The following is a 16,846-nucleotide window of genomic DNA, read 5'->3' on the forward strand; positions in this document are numbered from 1 at the left end:
GGAAGAAATAGACTTATGTTTAAACAGAGGTGCTAGATGCTGAAAACAGTAAAAGACATTTACCTAGACAATGTGGAAGCTGACTATAGAGACTTTTGAAATTTCTGTTCATTGTTCACCTATATTTACTAAAGGGTATCTGATGCATACCAGTAGCTTCGTAGTGAACAGGAGTCATTGAAAGTATTTAAACATCTGCCACAAATGGTCAATGGTAACATAATTACCTGGCATATGTAAGCCATGGGTTAGACCTCTGCAAATCATCATTGCCATTGTCATCATCTGCCACACATACTTCACAAGATGGGTATGGTGCATAGGCATTTGATAAGCGCCTTTTGAATGGGGCACCTGTTGTTGACACAGCATCGCCTGAGAAATATTTCCTAGTTGTTCTTGTGATCAGATTTTTGTGACCGTTGAGGGATGCTGAGTATAGACACTTCATCTAGAATGAGGGCCAGATGTGTGCTGATGAAAATGTGAAGTTTTACTGGGATGATAACTGTAAGGGTTGTGGATGCAGGCTTATTGAAAGTTGCAGTACTAAGAGCACCAGGAATGCAATGTCTGTAAGGGTGACAACTATGGAAATGATAGAAGCCATGGAAATATCACTCATCGCTAAGGTGTGCTGGCAGCAGTGGGGATGCTGGCCATGACAGTTGTAGAGGTCATGGTTGTAGAATTGTGACTATCTGGTAATGGTAGCAGTAGCGATGGCCATGGAGATGGTGGCCATAGGGGTGACCATAATGGTAAGTGTGATAGCAGTAATGACTTTGAATTTGCAAATTGACTGGGGGCATTTACTCAACAGGCAGAGACGTTGCTCGCCTTCTGATTTCCGAAGTTTACTCAGTGAGGATAGAGCCTGAATAAGCCAGAGAGGAAAAGAACTGCTGGTGAATGCCATGAGACAACAGGATTGGGGTTTTTCTCTGATTGTTCAAGTCAAGATCTGTCTGCATCAGAGTCTCTGGAGACTGAAGCTGGGACTTCCTTCCTCCCTAGAGGCCAGCGGGGGCCATGATTGCTGTAAGAGTAGGTCACGTGGCAAGGTTTCCTGTATGCTGCTGCTGCTGCTGCTGCTGCTGCTGCTGGGTGCCCATGGCCCGCACCCCCAAGTTGCCATTGCAGCAGTAAGAGTGGCATCTGGAGGCTCAGTCTATGCCGGGCCACCTGACTGGTGCTGGTGAGGCTGGACAAGAGACCTTTGCATCTCAGCACCTTGGAGAACAGAGCAGGTGTGTCACTGCAGTAGAGGACCATGTTGCGTCGCAAACCCTCCAACGCCAGTGACAAGGAGCCCACTCAGAAGAAAAAGGTGAGGAGCATCTTCTAGCTCTCACTCCTTCCTGCCCTCCTTCACACTCTCCACCAATCTCCTCCTGGACTCTTGTTAGGGGGGGAGTTGAACCAAGACAGTGTGTTGAGCTTGTAGATGAAGGCCATTCTCCCAGAAAGCAAAGGGATAGGCTCAACCGTCACTAGAGTAGTAGGAGTACGGAAGACACTTTTAAACTCTGGTGCACAGAGTTATAAATTGGACTTTTAGAAGTGTAGAGTTATAGACTACAATCCCACAACCATGAGATTAAAGAAATTAAGGGCTAGACTCATAGACCTCAGTTTGAGAATTACAAAATACAGGGCCCTGGTCAAATCCCAAGAACATACTTAATTCTGTCTCCCTTAGCTTGGTTCTGTGTCACTTCTGTTCAAGTGTGTCCTCTTGGGAGCTACCTTATCTAAAGGGCCCCACTGGCCTACCCAACCAAGGTAGCCCAGGCTCCCTAATTTTTGGCAGGATCCATGCCCCTCCCCACTGGGCTCATATCAACTATAGCTCCCCAGGCCACTGTTTTCAGACTCAGAAGGGCCCACCAAAATGCACTGGAATTTGGGAGGGTTACACGGGTTCTTTCTGGGTGGGAGACCTTATGAAAAATGAGAAATGAAGCTGATGACACGGTGAGTAGGTGTGAGAACTGAGGAGGAAAGTTTTGGTGGGGGAGGGAGATTTCAAAGGCCAGGAAGGAAGATAGCTGTCATGGACGGCCGAGGTGTTCATCTTCCTGAGGCAGCAGCTAGACTGGAAGAGTCTTGAAGACTCTGTCATGTGCAGGTTGCTCTGATTGTATGTCTAGTGTTCATTTTATTGTAGGATTCTGTCTGGCCTGCATGTCTAGTGAGAGAGAGTACAGAAACATTCCGAAGCAGGCCTGACTAGATCGAAGCACCCAAGCCATAGTCAGGGTCCTCCAGGACTCTCACTGTGCCCTACCAGTTTCCCCTGGGATTCAACTCAGGTACACTACGGGGGAGTCCCCTCGTCAGTTCCCAGGCAGAGGGTGACAGCTGAGAAACAAGCTCAGAGCACTGGGGTGTGCATCCTGTCCCACCTCTGAGGATCTGGGTGGCTGCCACTTTCAGCTGTATGCTCGCCATCTCGGCTGCTTCTCTAAGGTTGCAGTGGTGGTAGGTGGAGGAAGGGGAGATTTGTGAATCTTCACACAGGGCCCTGTCATCCCCCACCCCCACCCTACCCCCACCTAAACTAGGCCCCAAAGGCTTGCCATTGGTTGCCACTCCTCAGAGCCAAGCCACTTCCCCTTGCTCTCTAGCTCATGAGGGAAACAGAGACTGCTGTATAGACACTGGTAGGCCCCAAACCACAGGAGAATCAAGCTGGAGGAAAGAGTATGAGAAAGGGCTCATAGTTCCCTGAGGCACACAAAACAAGAAATCCCTTTCCTCCCTCTTGGATCCAATTACCCAGCGGCGGATGGGCCTCTGGGAATTCCTTCAAACCTCTTAAAGAAAAGTCTTTGGTCCACATCCTTTAAGGGAGAGTAGTTCATGTCAGAGCCCATGCCAGCCTCCAGGAGCCAAAATGGGCATGCCTCTACATCCCCAAGCCTCATACTATTCAAAAAATGCCCTTAGCACAACCAAACATCCAGAAAATGTGCCATCTTCCCAAGGTCTAGAGACAGTAGCCAGCTCCATCTTGGGCAACTGAGGTGATATGGCAGACGGGAATGAACAAAAACAAAGGAAGCTTCTCCCACCTGTCCCTGTCTCAGCTCCTCCTTCTGCTAATGACAGGGTGCTGGGGGCAAGGGGCAAGGAAGTGGATTTGGAATCCTGCCATGTTCTGCCCTGGGACCCTGGACAGTTGATTGAGTTCCGGTGGGCCTCGGCTTCTTCACCTTTGGAAGAAAAGGAGAAGTCTAATCTCAGGAGGTAGAGATCACTGGAATAATAGTTGTGTGTCACATGTGCTCCTGCCTACAAGGGGATGCTTGCTGTGGCATGAGCCAAGTCAGGGAGCACACTGTAAAGAATAAACCATGGTTCTAGTCTTTGAAGTACAGGAAACAAGGCCTATGGAGAACCACCAGGCTCACCAGAGGCCATGTGCTGGGCTCTGCACTCTGCTCATGGCTTAGCTTGCTCACTTGTCAGGGCAACCTTGCAGGTCAGGGAAAGGTATTACTTTTATAGTGATTTCACACCAGAAGCCCAGACTGATGACGTATGCAGCTTGTCAGTTTCGAGGATCCAACCCCAGGTGCTTATTTTCAGACTCTTACCTCCTTCTTGCTGCACACCCTTGTCCCTTGTCTCCTGGAAACACTAGGAGAGAGTAACCAGCAAAAGGTTCAGTGCATCAATAGGAGAACTCTGTGTGATACACTCAGGTAGCCGGGAACTGAGAGACAAGCCAACAGAACAGAGAAGGTAGGCCTTGGAGACAGACAACAGGTTCAGTACATGGCACCTGTTGTGCTTCTGAAGGAAGGAGGGTGCTCCAGAGTGGGAGAGTTTGGCCCTTGGCTGCCCTGTGGACACTTGCATCATCTTCAAGTGCACACTCACTGCATTCCCTTTGCTATTACTTCCATCAAACATCAATGTCGATGTTGAAGAAATGGAGAGGGATGTGTTCTTGACCTGTCTTCCCTAAAGACTGCCCTTCTCCAATGAATCCCTATTTTCTTGCCTCCCTCCAGGGGAAATGGAAAGGAACCTAGGCTCGTGTTCAAGTGCTGGGCCATTGCCTCCTTATAGTCTATTTCTTCTCAAATCTTCCCAAATACTAGAAGAGTGTTCCCCCATGTCACAATTCTAGAATGACACTCCAACAACACATGCTTTGTAGTCTCACTACAGACTGAGCAGCATTATGAAAATGCTTCAAAATCTGAAGGAGTCTGAAAGTCAACATGGTGCTACAAGTAGAAAATTCCACACTTGACCTCGTATGATAGGTCATAGTCAAAACACGGGCACACTATAAGTGTTATATAAAATTACCTTCAAAATATACATATAAGGAATATATGAAATACACATGAAATTCATGTATAGATGTCTCATCATCAAAAAAAATCTCATTATAAATATACCTGAAAATATTAGATTTTTTTTATATTGGAAGGGCTAGAGATGTGGCTCAGCCACTAGAGTGCTCATCTAGCATTCATAAAGCTCTCAGTTTAATCCTCAGCACCATGTAAACTGAGCATGGTAGCCACAGATGTAATCTGTAATGAATATTGATTTAAGAGGTAGAGGCACCATTCTCTACCACTTGAATATTGGTCATCCTCTGCTACATAGCAAATTAGAGGCCAGCCTGGGCTACATGAGACACTACCTCAAAAAATCAAAATCTGAAGCCGGGTGGTATTGGTACTCCCTGCAATCCCAGCACTCAGGAGGCAGAGGCAACAGGATCTCTGTGAGTTTGAGGCCAGCCTGTTCTACCAAGTGAGTTCCAGGACAGCCAGAGCAGTTACACAGAGAAACTCTGTCTCAAAAATCAAAGCACTCTGAAATGTGGAACACTTTTGGTCCTAACCATTTCAGATAAATGCCATTCAACTCGTGGCTCACCATTGTCCACAGGGACATGGCTAGCAAAAACCTTCCATGACCTTTTTGCTTTGCCTGCCTGAACAACTTAGGACCTATCCACCATTACATCACCTCAGATTACCCCTAGCTTCTCACTCTCATTCGAATGTTTCCTAGCTCCTAGTGGAGGAGTATCCCATCTCCTGCCTGAGTCTGGTTAAATGTGCATTTTCCTAGAAAGCCTGAGTCTTTCCTTCACAGTTGTTCTGACCTGCTCTCCTGGTGTCTCCATGCAAACAGCACTTGTAGTCATCTCTGTACTCAGCCCATTTCTATCTTGGTGTGGAAGTGACTTCGCTAGCTATGAAGTAGCACAAGCCCAGGAATGCAAACGGCCTTCCAGTGTCAAGTCCCAGACTTGGGTTTAGGAATGCCCTGCTCTTGTGTCTCCTCTGCAAGCCATGGGACTCTGCCTAGAACACTTAGTTTCTCTGCATCTCCATTTCCTTCACTGAGAGGTGGGGATGTAATATGGAGGTGGTGATGCTGGAGTAGGCTGACATATATGAAGAACCTGGCAAGCTGTTGGGCATATGGGTGGCGGTGAACCTTCCTTTGATGGTTTCACATACACACAGAGGCTAGGGCCTAGATCACTGAAGTAGCTTAGAGCACAATTCTGGGGGAAATGCAAGAGAGGTGAGCCACCTGGGGTAGTGTAAAGCTATGAGGGGTGATCAGAGGAGAACTTCTGTAGGGGTGCTGCCTTTGAAACTTGAGTAGAAACCCCTTTTTCTTCTGAGTATGATATCCATATGGTGAGTTTCCATAAAGTGGATATCCTCAGGTAGGCAGCACTCAGCTCATGAAATAAACCATTTCTGAATTTCCAGAAGTTTCTCTCACAACCTTACTTGTCACCACATACCCCCTTCCCCAAGAGTAACCACTTTGCTGACTTCCGACAGCATAAATGAGCTCCCCCATGCTTTGAACTTTGTGGAGGAAGAATTATGAGTCATACTTTTGGGGGAAGCTGACCAGTTTTCATCAACTGTGTGTTGGTGAGATTTATTCATGTTTTAGGAATAAAGAACATTACTGAGATAGTTGCATTGCTGGTTACTGTCCTCCTGTATGACTCTTGACACAATGAATCCATTCTACAGTTGATGGATATTTGTGTTGTCTCCAGGTAAACTAAAATCGAAAGGAGATTTCTTTCAGGCAGTTACTGGAAGTATAGAGTGTTATAGATGGGAAAATGTCCAGGTTAAGAGTTTGCAGATGAGCCAGGCAGTAGTGGCCTTTAGTCCCAGCACTTGAGAAGGAGAGGCAGGCGGATCTCTGTGAGTTCAAAAGCTAGTTCCAGGACAGCCTCCAAAGCCACAGAGAAACCCTGTCTCAGAGAGAGAGAGAGAGAGAGAGAGAGAGAGAGAGAGAGAGAGAGAGAGAGAGAGAGAGAGAGAGAGAGAGAGATTGCAGATGAGGCCGGGTGTGGTGAAGCACACCTTTGGTACCAGCATTCTGGAGGCAGAGGCCCATGGATTTCTGTGAGTTCAAGTTCAGCCTGGTCCGCAAGAAAACTCCAGGACAGCCAGAGCTGTTAGATAGAGAAATCCTGACTTGAAAACAATAACAACAACAAAGTTTGCAGATGGGTCATACAAAGGCTAAACATAAATCAGCATCCCAGGAGGGGCAGATGTGCCAGGTGATGTTCCCAGCACTGGATGGATACTTAGTTCATCTTGACAACAGCTCAGAGCAGTAGAGGTTTTGTCATCATTTTACTAATGAGGAAACAACAGCACAGAGAAAATAGTAACTTCAATAGCTGGTCAGTGGTGGAAAAGAAGAAACTGAGGTTTGAAAGGTTAAATAAGTCATCTGGGGCCACACATACCAGAGTCATAGCAGAGTTGAACTTAGCAACACCCACTGCACAAAGTGGAGCTGTTTCCAAGAGGCCCACATGCTCTCCTTAGACTTGAAAAAGAGGCCACCAGTACATAGTACTTCCTTCTTGCCCGCAACGACTCCCAGCCAGGCTTCACCCCCAAAGTGGGGGGACAGATAAACAAAAAATGAGCTCATGGATTTCAACTCACCTTTTGACTAGGCTATCCCAGGGTTAGCCAAAGTCAGCCAGGGTATTTGTGGCTGCTTCTGAGGATGGAGGACCGCCTGGCAAAAGACCTCTTAGCTGACTCTTGCTGCTAATCACCTGAAGAACATGTGCCTGTCCTGTTTGTTGATCTGGACTAAAGAGTGGCCAGCTGGGCCCAAGCCCCAGAATTACCTCCATGGCCCTTTTGAAAGGGTTGTCTCCTGCATTGGGCTTAAGCTAACACAGAGGGGCCATGACAGACGCCTGGGAGTCAAAGGCCTCTCCTCCCAGCTTCACAGCCTGCAAATTAATACCAGGAAAGGGTCTGGAGGAAGAGCTTCGATTAGAGAACAGCCTAGCAATAAGCTTACTCTTCCTAACAAAGCTTACTTTCCCACCCCACATCTGCCCTCTGGCTCGCTTTCCAGCCTCATTAGTCCCTGGGGCTTCAGGGGCGACTCTCAGCCTCCCGCCTCCCTCTCTGGAGTCTAGGTTAAGCAGTTGTGGAGGGAAGGCCACAATAGGCCCCATTGGCCTATAAATAGCAACCTAGTCTGCTCTCTTTGGGCCCAAGCCAGCTTGGTGCCCACCCTCTCTCTGTTCCCTCTTTTCCCTGCAATAAGAGGGGGAAGTTATCCAGGCAGCTGCATCCTACCATACACGAAAAGAAAATGGATGGAAAGTAGAGGAGAGGGGGAAGAAAGAAAGGAAAGGAGGAAAGAGCCTTGGGAGGGGTGCTGAGGATGGAGAGGAGACGCATGGGAATCATGGGAATCACCCCATGGTCAGATATTCTTCTCTGTATACCCACTCACAGCCCCTCTATCCAGGTCTCAAAGGTATCACAAAGGAAACTTACCAACTGAGGCTCCAGGCACCCACCTATGTGCCCCCAATGATGCTGGTTTCTGCTTGGCTTAACTGCTGACCTAGTTTCTGGCCAACTACCTCTAGGAATACATGACCCTGAAAACCAGTTGCTGATTCAGCTTTGGTCAAGACCCAGCAAATGTACCAGACAGCTACAGTGCAGTCTCTAGGAGTTAAGACAAACTGCACTGGAGGGGCAAGCGCTGTCACCCCCTGATCTGGGGGTTGTCACTGGACACACCCCCATTGAGTAGGAAGAAGGATGTGAACCCTTCAGCTTTAGTGGGGGTTTGGAGCTCTGGTTCCTCAAGCCCTTATCTTGGGTGTCTGAGGTCTATCCCCACTTTATCTGTCTGGCCATCTGTGAACTCTGGTTCCTGTGTGTGTCTGTTGGCTTTGTCTGTTTATCTATCGCGACACAGGCTTAGCCTCAACTATTTGTATCTATAGTGCCCTCCCCCTTTACCTGGCTCGTCCTGTTTTCAGGGTGATATCTAAGCATGCACATGATAATCTCATCAACACAAACAACGGGTCATGCATTGAAGTCCAAACACAGGCAAAAATCAGCACTTGCCAGCTTCTCTCACTGGTGGCCAAGATTAAAAGCTGAGATGAATCAAGAGACAAATGGTGGCTTTCTTGAACTGAATTCTGTTCTAGATGTTTATGAGCCCAATCTATAGATGCCTTGTATAAGGAAGCCTCTACTGTGTTTTCTCTAGAAAGTGTCATGCCAGGCATCTGGAGGGATTGTCTTTGTGTTCCTGGGACAAAAGTTCATCAGGCTGTAGGCCTGGATATGTTTGCCCCTGTCGCTGTGATCGCAACCTGGCTCTAACACACTAGTTCACTTATGACTTTTTCACAGATGCTGACGTGTACACTGATTCTGACCCATTGACTCTCATGCTGGAGTTCTGGAACCAAATTTCAGGGGCTGGTGGGAAGTTTTAGGTTTAGTCTGGAGCACTGAGGTATGAGGCACCTGAGGCCAGAAGTCCTTTGTTGTGAGGCCAGGGATAGAATGAAGAACAATGCATGTTGTCTCTTCACCTCAGGGTTTATGTTGCTCTGCCCAGCCCTGATGCGGGTGTATGTGCCCAGAAGGGAGAAGAGATCTACCCTTGAGCAGTCATTTTAGCACCAATAATTACAGCATTTCTGCTTCTTCCAGCTCTCGCTTCAACGCTCCAGCAGCTTTAAGGATTTTGCCAAATCCAAGCCCAGCTCCCCTGTGGTGAGCGAGAAGGAATTTAACCTGGATGATAATGTGAGTTTCAGAGACTCTTGGGCCTATATTGAGTAGGGGAAGTGGGGGTGGAGGGGTGGAGGGGAAATAGGAGGAATTAGTGTCATTGGGACAGTTTCCTTAACTCAGAAGGGCCACTTCTCCTAAGCACCAAAAGGGAATAGGAGTAGGGGGTGGGGCACTCTCCATCCTATCACCTCCACCCAATCCAGGGGCCTGAAGACTTCTTTGTATTCCAAGACCTGGATCCAAGCCAGTGTTGCCAAGGTCCCTGAACCTCTTCTTTTGTTGTCATCACAGATTCCAGAAGATGACTCAGGTGTTCTTACCCCAGAGGATTCTGGGAAGAGTGGCAAAAAGTTGGGAAAGAAGTGGAGGGCAGTCATTTCCCGAACCATGAACAGGAAAATGGGCAAGATGATGGTGAAGGCTCTGTCAGAGGAGATGGTGAGGCCTGGAATCCAAGGGTAGGGTGAGGTCAAAGACATCTAAGGAGGCCGCTCTTGCAGGGAAGTGAGCACGATCACCTGCAGAGCCACTGCTGAGATGGTGCAGGTTCTGCTCAGTGCAAACAGGGTGTTCACATGGAGGTGGAGGCCGGGGCATGGGGGTTGGGGGTAGAGGAAGTGGGGGGGGTGTTTTATCACTAGCTATGGCTATAGGAGGCTGGCTAGGAAAGGACTGAGTTTGAGGACAGATGAAAGTCTGGGCAACAGAGCGAGGGCAGCTGAAAGGAAGATGAGCTCTCCCGAGCCGAATGTATCCAGCCTCAAACTCTGATTGGAAGAAGCTGGGATTGATTTAAAAGGGCCCAATTCCAGGAAAACAGAGAAAATTCCAGACGCTCCTCTGTTTACCATGTGGCTGATGGAGAGCTATGACTCACTGTTGCTACCCAGTATCACCAGATAGGATCACACTATATAGTGCCAGCCTGGGCAAGGATCCAAATTCAAGATTCAATGTGTGGCTCCCACTGAATGGTGTCACTTTTGTAACCATCAGAAAGTCAGACTGTGGGGCTGAAGAGATGGTTCGGCAGTTAAGAGTGTCTACTATTCTTTCAGAGAGCAAAAGGTTGGTTTCCAGCAGCCATGGTGGCTGACTTAAACCCACCTGTAATTCCAGTTCCAAAGTCTCCAACAACCTCTCCTGGTCTCCAGAGGCACTTGCACTGACATGCATATAACCCCTACATGACCCCACCCACACATACACATATAAATTACAAAATAAAACCTGCAAAAAAGAAAGAAAGAAAGAAAGAAAGAAAGGAATTGATTGGTTGAACCTTCATTAACTCAGAGTGTAGAGAAAGTGGAGGTTGCTAACTTCAGCCCTGGAGGAAAGTGATAGAGAGAGCTGTGGAGCAGGCATAGCCCCAGTAGCCTAGAGCACTGGGTGGGCTGCTCGTGCTTGTAGCTCCTTCATGAGGTGTCTTGAATCCTGGAGCCAGCTCAACTAGCTTTGTGAGGGCAGTTGGTTAACTGTCATGAATTATTAGAAATCGGCTTCGATAGACGTAACAGAAATCAGTGCCTCGCATGTGCAAAGCACTGGGTTTGATCACCAATGCTACCAAACACACACACAGGAGAGAGAGAGAGAGAGAGAGAGAGAGAGAGAGAGAGAGAGAGAGAGAGAGACAGAGACAGAGACAGAGAGAGAAAGACAGAGAGAGAGAGAAAGACAGAGCACTTTAAATCAAATATGTCCTATTAGAAACAACAGTTGTCCTAATTAGGGTTACTATTGCAGTAATGAAACACTATTGACCAAAGCAACTTGGAGAGGAAAGGATGTATTTGGCTTACACTTCCACATCACTGTTCATCATTGAAGGAAGCCAGGATCGGAAATCAAGCCTGGCAGGAACTTGGAAGCAGGAGCTGATGCACAAGCCATGGAGGAGTGCTGCTTAATAGCTTGCTCCTCACAGCTTGCTCAGCCTGCTTTATTATAGAACCCAGGACTACCAGACCAGGGATAGAAACATCCACAATGGGCTGGGCCCTTCCCCATTAATCACTAATTTAAAAAAACACCCTAGAACCCAATCTTATGGAGGCATTTTCCCAATTGAGTCTCCCTCTCCCAAATCATTTTAGCTTGTATCAAGTTGGGTGATGGTAAACATCTTCAAAATCCATCATCTCCTAATTCCAGCACAACCCCTTATTTTTACACATGTTGCTGATGTGTGTATACTATTTACATAATGGAAATAACCTAAATATCTCTTCTGACAACTCATCCAGGGACATGTAATGGTACCCAGATGTTGCCCATTGATGTGGAACATCCACAAAAAGGAATTGGCAAATCACCCAGTCCTTTAGTTGAAGAGAACCAGCTGCTAAAGAACACATGCTCAGAAGCACTGAGTTGAGATAGAAGGAGCTCTGGGGCCAGACAACTTGGTTGCCTTTTCCCACAGGCCTTGGCAAAGTTACTATCTTAAAACTCAGGCTAACCATACTACTTATCTTCAACTGTTACTATGAGGATTAGATGAAGTGGCAGACAAGCCTGGCACACAAGAATGTGGACAATTATTCTCAGACATAATTGTCTGCCTGACCATGTCATGAGCAACAGTCCCATGTCCAACTTTAGTCACTCTGGTGTCTTCTACATGTCCACTAAAACTGGAAACTGACAGAGTATGTCCACTCAGTACCCTGGAAGCCTCTTTCTGTGATGTAGGAGAACCGGATCTGCCATTCTCATTTTTACAAAAGAGGAAACTAAGGTTCAGAATGTAGCCACGGAACCTGTGGGTAACAAAACTATCATCTGAACCAAACTCATGCCCAGTTTTACTGTACTGGGGACTGGCTGGTCACAGCAAGGCTTCTCAGAGCTTCCAACACTCTTCTTATAGGGAGACACACTGGAGGAGGGCTCAGCCTCCCCAACATCTCCAGACTGCAGCCTGGACAGCCCCGGGCCTGAGAAGATGGCCCTAGCCTTTTCTGAGCAGGAGGAACGTGAACTGCCAGCTCTCAGTCGGCAGACATCAACAGGTAAGCAGGGAAGTGAGTGGACATCTGCCAGCTCTGGAGGGAAGAAGACTGGGACAGTGCCCAGGGCTTTTCTGGGAAAGGGTTGAAAGAGAAATGAATATTTGTCTTCTACTGACTGGAACCTTTCGACCCACTTCACATTCAATCTTCCTCCTAACATGACAGGGCCTATACTATCATCCCCACTTTGTTGATGTGCAAACTGAGGCACAAAGAAGTTGAATGACTTGCCAAGTGACCCAGTATTGAACTCAGATCTACTTTGCAGGGGCTTCCACTTGCTATCTCAGGCCTGGAAAGAACCACAAGCAGAGGAAGAACGTCATTGTCCTCTTGGACCAGCCTGTACTCAGTTGTCCAAGGGGACCTACAGGCTACACAGCCCCTTGACTATCTGAAACACCCCACCTTGAAGTCCAGAGATGGATTTTCCAGTTCTAAAGAGTCAGCCTCTTGGCTCTCAGATCCTCTAATAGCTCAGGAGTTAGGCAAGAGTTGCTTTGCCTGGAAGTCCCCCAGGCTCATCCCACTCGTGTTGCCCTCTCTCTGCCTCCCATTGAAATCCCCTTAAAATCCCCATCACCCAGCCAGACATGGCTGGTGCACGCCTTTAATCCCGGCACTCAGGAGACAGAGGCAGGAGGGTCTCTGTGAGTTCGAGACCAGCCTGGTCTACAAGAGCTAGTTCCAGGACAGCCTCCAAAGCTACACAGAGAAACCCTGTCTTGAAAAATAAAAACAAAAACAAAATTCCCATCACCCTGCTCTTCTTGGGTAGAAAGAGTGTGCCAGCATTTTCATAAGGCCTTGTTACTAAACGTTCAGTCTTATAAAATAGAGAAAGTAAAAGAATGCTGCAAGGTAGGTCGTCCTGTGTGGAAGGAGCATATAGTATGGTAGAGCCAATGGCACCAAGTATAAAAAAGGCCGTGGGGGTGTCATTTGGCCTACCTGGAGAGTTGCTGGGCCCCCAGAGTTGCTCCAGATTTGCCCATCCGATAGTCTCTATGAGCCAACTGTCTAGCTATCAACTCTTCATTGTCTGAAGGCCTAGAGGTAGAAAGCCACGCTTCACCAGAGTGGCTAAGGGGCTTGAGCTGAATCACAAGTTCAGTTTCTGTCACAAGGGTGTTTCCTTAGGAGCTTCCTGTAGTGCCCCTACTAGGCACTGCCTACCCCAGCTGCCTTGGGACAAAGACATGCTTCCTCTCTCTCTGTGTTCTGCAGGCAGTGAACTCTGTAGCCCTGGCCCAGGCTCTGGAAGCTTCATGGAGGAGACACCTGCTCCCCAGTACACAGGGCCTTTCTGTGGACGTGCTCGAGTCCACACTGACTTTACTCCCAGCCCTTATGACCACGACTCACTGAAACTGCAGGTAAAGTTGGTACCTGGGCCCCTCCAGAGCCTGGCAGGCTTCAGCTGCAAAGGAAGAAAACAAAACAAAGTATGAAAAGTGTCAGCAGAAGCCAAGTGCTCCCCCCCCTGCTCTCTTCTGCTCTCCGTCCCCACAGAAAGGAGATGTTATCCAGATCATAGAAAAGCCACCTGTGGGCACATGGCTGGGCCTTCTCAATGGCAAGCTGGGCTCTTTCAAATTCATCTATGTGGATGTGCTGCCCGAGGAGGCTGTGGAGCCCGTGCGCCCCAGCCGCCGACAGAGCAAGGGCAAGAGGCCCAAGCCGAAGACTCTGCATGAGCTGCTGGAGCGCATTGGCCTGGAGGTTTGAGTTTGGACTTGCATTTGTGTCTGGAAGTGAAGGAGGCATAATTGCCACTGGGATGGGGGCCAAGGGGATAGCTATGTGTAAGGGAAAAGTTCCAGACAAGGTGGCTTGTAAAGGAAACTGCTGATGGCCTGTCTCTGTCCCCCAGGAGCACACATCCACCCTGCTGCTCAATGGCTACCAGACACTGGAAGACTTCAAAGAGCTGCGGGAAACACACCTCAATGAGCTGAACATCATGGACCCACAGCACCGGGCCAAGCTGCTCACAGCTGCAGAGCTGCTGCTGGACTATGACAGTGAGTGGCTTTGGTGGTGGTGGTGGGGGGGTGGCCATAGGTTCTCACTGGCATTCCAGGCCCTGTGCTCTGACCATGCTCTGTCCCAAAGGCACCCTCCTCCCTTGCAGTAGGAAGACGCTTTTCCTCACTTGAGTTGGTGTTTCCAGGAAAATTTCTTGGGGTAGGGGTAGGGGATGGTGTCACAGGAGTAATCAGGCCCAACCCTCTCTGGATCAGAGGGGAGATTAAGGGCAGAGAAAACAGGGCATTTGCATGAAGCTAAGTAATAGCCCCAGAGACCAAGTCCAGGTTGCCTGGCTCCCTCTCAGTTCTGGAGAGGTTTGAGCTCTTGGGCCGGGGAACAGCTCCCACCTTCTACGCTGGAAGTGGGAAGAAGAGAAGCAGAGGTAGAAAAGGGAGTCAGACGAGCTGACTGCCTACAGGACACTGCCCAGAGGTCCCAGCCCATGACCAGTCTGAAAACACCCTGCTATCCCAACCTCAACTGCACCCAGTCTCTCCATTTTGTCTTCATTCCTAGCAGCTGGCAGTGAAGAGGCTGAAGAGGGTGCTGAGAGCAGCCAGGAGCCCGTGTTGCATACCGTGTCAGACCCCAAGGTGGACATCCCACGTGACTCTGGCTGCTTTGAGGGCTCAGAGAGTGGGCGTGATGAGGCGGAGCTGGCAGGCACGGAAGAGCAGCTGCAGGGTCTCTCCCTGGCTGGGGCACCTTGAAGGGAAGATGGCAAAGGCCCAGGCTGAGCCCTAGCTGCAGAGACTGTGGGGATGGGTGTGGCCTTCTAGAATGGCTCAGGACCAGAGAGGACTGGTGCAGAATCTGGCTCTGTGTCACCAGGGAAGCTTATGGCTGAAGGCCCTGGCAGGGTGCTACAGGCTCAGGTAAAGTGGATAAGGGGCTGTCCAAAGGCATATCCCATCTTCTGGACCCTGTCCTCCACCAGTGACTGACAGTATGGCCCCTTCTGGCACCTCCCATTCTCTCACTATGGCCATGCAAGTGGAGCAGCAAGGGACCTAGCCATTCCCTACGACCAAGGCCCCCCAAACCTTCTTACCCACACACCACAGCCACACTGCTTCTAAGAAGAACACCAAACCACTGTTTCAAACCAGTCTCATAGCCCTGGGGAAGCTGGCTGTTTCAAAGGACCTCAGTTGGCTATAGGCGAATCCAGAATTCCTTAAATGAGGTTTGAAGGAAGCCACACATACTATTCCCACTATCCTTCTCAGCGTTTTAGAGACCACTAAGTCACCATGAGACTTGAACGATATGCCTGCCCTTCTTTTGGCTTCAGCCTGGCCAAGATTCAAATGGGAGGTTTTGAAGGTCCCACTGGCTGACAGTCTATATCTTTAAATATGTGCTCTCCAACTGCCTACCATCCAGGACATCAGTGGGCATCTTGAGGAGGCTGGAGGGGCCTCTGGCTTTCCAATGAAATACTTTGTCCTTCTCATCTATGTCATACCTTCCCATGGGACTCAAACTGAGCAGTACCTTCACCCAGCATAAAACAATGCCTGTATCTCATATGATAAGTGTCCCATTGAAAGATTTCCCACAGGCTGGTTGAATGACACGACTGCCTCTGTGCAAGCCAGATGCAGGGATGGGCCCAGATTTGGTCCTTAATGGAGATCTTCACAAGCAAAAGAAGCCTTTTGCTTGACAATGGAGGCTCCACTCAACCCAACATTGCTCCACTAAAGGTTTTAGTACCCTACCTCCAAAGGGCGGGGAGATCATCACATCTATTACTGCCCCCCCCCACTTCAGTAGGAAGAGCAGCTCTTCCAGATGCAGGGTCAACTGTGCTCACCACAGGTAAGCCTTAGTAAGTGGGCATGCTTCTGATCTACTACCAAGAAGTTTTGTAAAATCTAGTTTGGGTGAAGCACTCGAATGATTGTAAATAGGGGTTATCAGGGAAAGACGTTAGTAACAATAAATAGCAATAGAACTTAATTACAGTCTCCTGTTTTCTTTCCTAGGGGCCGAGGGTTTGGGGAGGGTCAGAAAGGTCTTTAAAGGTGATCTTGGCAAAATAGCCATTCGTTGTCCTTTCAGGGCCATCTTTCCCCATCTTGAGGATGCAAGACACCTTGACTCTGCTAATCTAACTCTCCATCTAAAGCTCCAGCTGGTTCCATCCTTCCCTCCAAATATCCCTACTGAGAATAGGGCTCAGATGCCCATATCCACAGGCTCTGCTGATCCTCAAATACTTAGGAGATGTTGGATTTCAAGGGTTGATTGAGGGTGCCAACTCTGATTATAATGGAGGCTGATAATGGAGATAAGGGCCTTCTAAGGAATCTAGGGTAGTTCGGGCAGTCCTGAGCTCTGTCGTTTGTAGATTATCAGCCCCAGGGACAGACTTCTATCTACTAAACACTAGATGAAAGGGTTCCAGTCTGGTCAGCTACTGTCCAATTCAAGACGACAGGCTCATTTTCCTTCTTCCCATCAGGGAAGCAGCTCCTGGCACTGTCACATACCAGCTCCACTGCCTCCTTTCTCAATTAGAGACTCCTTATCTCATTAACACCCCCTAAGACCACTCTAGGCTGGTTCTGGGCAGCTCATCACAGACCCTCACCATTCTCTTTCCCACCTGTGCCCAATCCCTTTGGCAATGTGGGCCAACATATGGCAGAGGCCCTAGTCCCTACTGGTAACCTTCCAACT

The 16,846-nt window shown here is 48.6% G+C and overlaps 1 protein-coding gene across 2 annotated transcripts; it reads left to right on the forward strand.

Moving 5' to 3' along the window:
• The first annotated feature begins 826 nt into the window (after window positions 1–826).
• On the forward strand, window positions 827–16,123 carry Sash3 (SAM and SH3 domain containing 3). Of its 2 annotated transcripts, none has more exons than XM_051178478.1 (8): window positions 827–1,330; window positions 9,027–9,122; window positions 9,402–9,548; window positions 11,986–12,127; window positions 13,355–13,503; window positions 13,640–13,849; window positions 14,001–14,151; window positions 14,675–16,123. In XM_051178478.1, the coding sequence occupies exons 1-8, from the start codon at window positions 1,274–1,276 to the stop codon at window positions 14,866–14,868; spliced, it is 1,146 nt and encodes a 381-aa protein (XP_051034435.1). In that variant the 5' UTR covers window positions 827–1,273; the 3' UTR covers window positions 14,869–16,123. The 2 variants fall into 2 exon arrangements, with proteins under 2 accessions (XP_051034435.1, XP_051034436.1); XM_051178479.1 differs by having other exon boundaries at window positions 828–1,330; window positions 14,678–16,123.
• Window positions 16,124–16,846: the final 723 nt, after the last annotated feature.

Source organism: Phodopus roborovskii, unplaced genomic scaffold (assembly GCF_943737965.1).
Source record: "Phodopus roborovskii unplaced genomic scaffold, PHOROB, whole genome shotgun sequence".
In the NCBI taxonomy this organism is placed as follows: domain Eukaryota; kingdom Metazoa; phylum Chordata; class Mammalia; order Rodentia; family Cricetidae; genus Phodopus; species Phodopus roborovskii.